This window comes from Histoplasma capsulatum, genomic scaffold, assembly GCF_000149585.1.
Source record: "Histoplasma capsulatum NAm1 scaffold_4 genomic scaffold, whole genome shotgun sequence".
In the NCBI taxonomy this organism is placed as follows: Eukaryota; Fungi; Ascomycota; class Eurotiomycetes; order Onygenales; family Ajellomycetaceae; genus Histoplasma; species Histoplasma mississippiense.
In genome coordinates this window covers 948,629-952,512 of record NW_001813979.1, presented here as the reverse complement: position 1 = coordinate 952,512, position 3,884 = coordinate 948,629, and the positions used below count along the sequence as shown (strand labels likewise).

Here is a 3,884-nt window from a genome sequence, read left to right as displayed (position 1 = left end):
TTGTATGAGATTGCCTCGCTGCGAGGAGGATCTCTTCCCTCCACACTGAATAATTCACAAAACCAGTGAGGATAACTGGCTCCCTTATGAATCTCACTTGGTCACGGAATTCATTAAGAATCTTCACAATAGCAGACGTTCTGCCTTTTCTCTGCAGATAGTTTGCTAAATCTGCATTAATGTTCTCATCACTAGCAGAGGGTTCACCTCTACTTGCTTTCATCTGTTGGACTTCATGCTGGAGTCTCGCGATCTCCAATCTCATGCGAGTTTCCTCACTCACATCATCACGGCTACTAGAGCCACCCGCGTTATCCGACATCTCATTGTTGTCAATTGGGTCTTCGTATTCGATATTCGACTTGTTCGATTCTTCTTCGATTGTCTCGTCAGGTTCAAAAGCCCCTGGGGCAATCACCTTTCTGTTGGTTGCAGGTGTTGGTAGACCTGCGTCCAGTCCTTCTTGTTGTGCCTCCGGTGTTTGAGGACTTCTTCTACGCGTCGTCACGTAGTCCTTCGTTAAATCAGGCGTTCCACCCGATCTCAGATTAACCATTAGGTTCAAATCACTTAACAGCCGTCTAGGCACGCTTTTAACGATGCGTGGAGACGTAGTTAGCACGTTATTTCGCAGCTCTTTCGTAGCTTATAAGGGCCATAACCTGTGGGAGGATAACGTTGTTGTCATTACTAAAACTAACTACGCGAGAGCAACACAATATGTTGGGGGGCACGTGATAGGGTAGCCGTAGTACCCACTAACACTTCTCTCACACACGTGATATCAACGCCAGACCCTATATCACATGATCATTCCCGATTGTTCCCGATCTTATTTTTTTTCAAAAAATTTTTGGTTGAGTTTTGTGGTTTCGGTTTCGGTGATGACATTTTTGGCGAATGTTCACATATATTTTCAGACTTTGGTGTTCAATGTGATGGCTAACTTATATATGTGTATATATTTAGCTCAGTCTGCTTCCCAGCAGACTTTGGATCCGCAAACTTGCCTGCGTAGTTACCACGGAATCGAAGGAAATGATGAAAATGATGAGAATGTAGCTGCCAGGATACGTAGGAGTGAGAATGAAAATGCTGTATATCAAACCCTCCAGACGGAGCACACATGTGCAAAATGTGCTTTCGGTTCCTCTCCGGGAACCTTTCAACTATCCCGAGGCCCACCTACTATCATTGTCTTTTGCTGCTTTCTTTTCTTCTTTGGCGGGTATACTTTCCACACCGTACCAAGCTCCAGCAGCCCTTCAGCCAGCGGTTCGCGACAAAACCCCTTCCGACCCAAGGAAGTCTCACCAGTAAACCTAAATCCAATCTCAAATTGCGAAATCTCATCGACATCGTAAAAATCCTGCGGACATTTTGATCCACACTGGAGGCCTGGTTCTTTTGCTCGCCACATGTCCAAATTCCCGTCGAGAAAACTCGCATTTGCACTGCGCACACCAAGCCAAGCCGTCTCTCCCCTGCTCCCAACACGCTGCCCGAAGCCAATAAGCCCAATTGCTGCTGCTGCTGCTGCTGCTGCTGCTGCTGCTGGATATCTGCAGAGTGGTGCTGTTGCTGCCGTTGGCGTTGTCTCTGCCCGTCGTCATTCGTGTTTGGCTGCGACCTCGTCAACTAAGCTGGCTCCCCCCACAAGCCACCACCCTTCGATTTCCCCCTCCCCCTCCTCTTCACCTTCATCTTCATCTTCGCCGTCTTTTTCTGCTCGCCCCGTTCCCCGCTACCATCAGTCTGCTTCTCTCCTTCGCCAGTCTGCTCCTTCGAACCGTGTTTCCATTCTCGCCAGGCATTTCTCGTCTTCCCCTTCCGCAATGTCGTACGCAAAGGCGCCGTCCGAATACTCCGTACGCAAAGTCGGCCAGCCCAACACCCTCGAATTCCGCGCGTACATCGAGAGGGATGGACAACCCGTATCGCCCTTTCACGATATCCCGCTGTATGCCAATGAGCAGCAGACCATTCTGAACATGGTTGTCGAGATCCCGCGCTGGACAAATGCGAAGCTAGAGGTATGTGTTTTGTGCGCTTCATTATCCTCGACTTTTAAAGTTGTACAGGGGTCTTTTCACTTACAGCGGGGTTGTTGTTGGTGGGGGTGGGAATTTTTAACATATCCGGGAGACAAAAAGAGGAATGAACGAATGAAATGAAAAAAAGAATAATATCTCGCTGACTCCAAACCCATTCTTTGATTTATTATTCTTCCAGATCTCCAAAGAGGAATTCCTCAACCCCATCAAGCAAGATGTGAAGAAGGGCAAACTGCGATACGTGCGCAACTGCTTCCCACACAAGGGCTACCTTTGGAACTACGGAGCACTTCCCCGAGTATGTGCACCCAACTTCCCATCTATCTCTCGTGGCAATTATTAAACAGAATTTTCCCTTTTGCCAGACGTGGGAAGACCCCAACGTTGTCCACCCGGAAACCAAAGCTAAGGGCGACAACGACCCCCTCGACGTCTGCGAAATCGGAGAGCTGGTCGGATACTGCGGCCAGGTGAAACAGGTCAAGGTGCTTGGTGTCATGGCCCTGCTCGACGAGGAGGAGACCGACTGGAAAGTCATTGTCATTGATATCAACGACCCGCTATCCCCAAAGCTCAATGACATCGAGGACGTTGAGCGTCATCTCCCGGGCCTCCTGCGGGCGACCAACGAATGGTTCCGTATCTATAAGATCCCCGATGGAAAGCCTGAGAATCAATTTGCGTTCTCTGGTGAATGCAAGAATAAGAAGTATTCTTTCTTCCCCTTCTCTTTGCTAATTTTATTTTCTTTTTGTTTAATATCATTTGTTGCTAACCCAATACCCCTCCCATTAGGTACGCCATGGAAGTCGTCCACGAGTGCGCTGATGCATGGGATAAATTGATGAGCGGGAAGAGCTCTCGCGGCGACATCTCCCTGTATGCCTCTCTCCCCCTCTCCCCCTATCTTTTTTTCTCTATCCCTTTTATGCCCCCTTGCCCAGGTCAGGAAACGATCTATGTAACTGATATCTCCCCAGCGCAAACACCACCTCGGAGCAATCCCCAGACCGCGTCGACGCCAACCAAGTCAGCGCCATCCCGCCCCACCAAGAGCTCGCTCCTGCACCCATCGACGGCAGCGTCGACAAATGGTTCTTCATCTCCGGAGCTGCCGTCTAAAGTTTCCTGTTCTCTTCCTTTCTCTTCTCTTCATCTTTCCTTTTCGTAACCCAGCTTTCCTCCTCTCCCGGCTCCTGTTTGTCACCTTAGCAACCCGGTTTTTCCCCCATTCACAAATTAAATCACAATATTAGTTTTACTTGTTTTATTTACTTTTGTTTATGTGGTTGAAACTGCCTCAATCCCTCAAGGCACATAAATTGTGAAGAAGAAGAGTACCTTTCTGTCCCCTTCTTCTATAATGTCATGTCTGCCTGAAGGCTTAAAGGCAGTTTCAACCTCTCAACCTCTCCCTCCCCCTTCCCCACACTCTTCTTCAATTCCATATTATTATTTATCCACTTCCCTTCTTCCGCGAATATCGTCTCCCTCCTCTCTCACCATCAGCTCTTGAACCAGCCCAACCTATCGCTCCAGTCCCATTCGTAAAACCATCCCAACCCCCCTAATTATCCTTTACCTAAGCGTGAAGAAGAATACTATCAGACCGCCGAGCAACGCATGAACACGTAATTCCACTCACAGAGTATATTGAAAATAGATAGCTAATGATAGCGAACGATACATGGAGGATAGTGGATAGTTCTTTTTCTCAAAATAATCGCTGCCATGCGTCACGCGCGTGTGGGTGCAGTTTCTTGTTTGGATTCGGGTCACGGCTTGGCCAGTGCATCTTCCAAAGGCTTATGCTGTTTTTTGTATCTCTAC

General features: G+C 48.3%; 2 protein-coding genes across 2 annotated transcripts in view; one reads left to right on the top strand and one right to left on the bottom strand.

Annotated features, from left to right (window-relative positions):
* The window catches only part of HCAG_04308 (predicted protein), a gene marked incomplete at both ends in the record, with an annotated part of 741 nt that extends 185 nt beyond the window's left edge, over window positions 1-556 (bottom strand). The window contains one exon of the mRNA XM_001540418.1: window positions 98-556. Coding sequence (XP_001540468.1) covers window positions 98-556 — 459 coding nt within the window. The remainder of the gene's footprint in view (window positions 1-97) is intronic.
* Window positions 557-1,835: 1,279 nt separating this feature from the next.
* HCAG_04307 (inorganic pyrophosphatase) lies at window positions 1,836-3,176 on the top strand (the record flags this gene model as incomplete). The annotated part of the gene is made up of 5 exons (XM_001540417.1): window positions 1,836-2,033; window positions 2,233-2,352; window positions 2,420-2,763; window positions 2,850-2,933; window positions 3,035-3,176. The coding sequence occupies 5 exons, from the start codon at window positions 1,836-1,838 to the stop codon at window positions 3,174-3,176; spliced, it is 888 nt and encodes a 295-aa protein (XP_001540467.1).
* Between the last annotated feature and the right edge of the window lie 708 nt (window positions 3,177-3,884).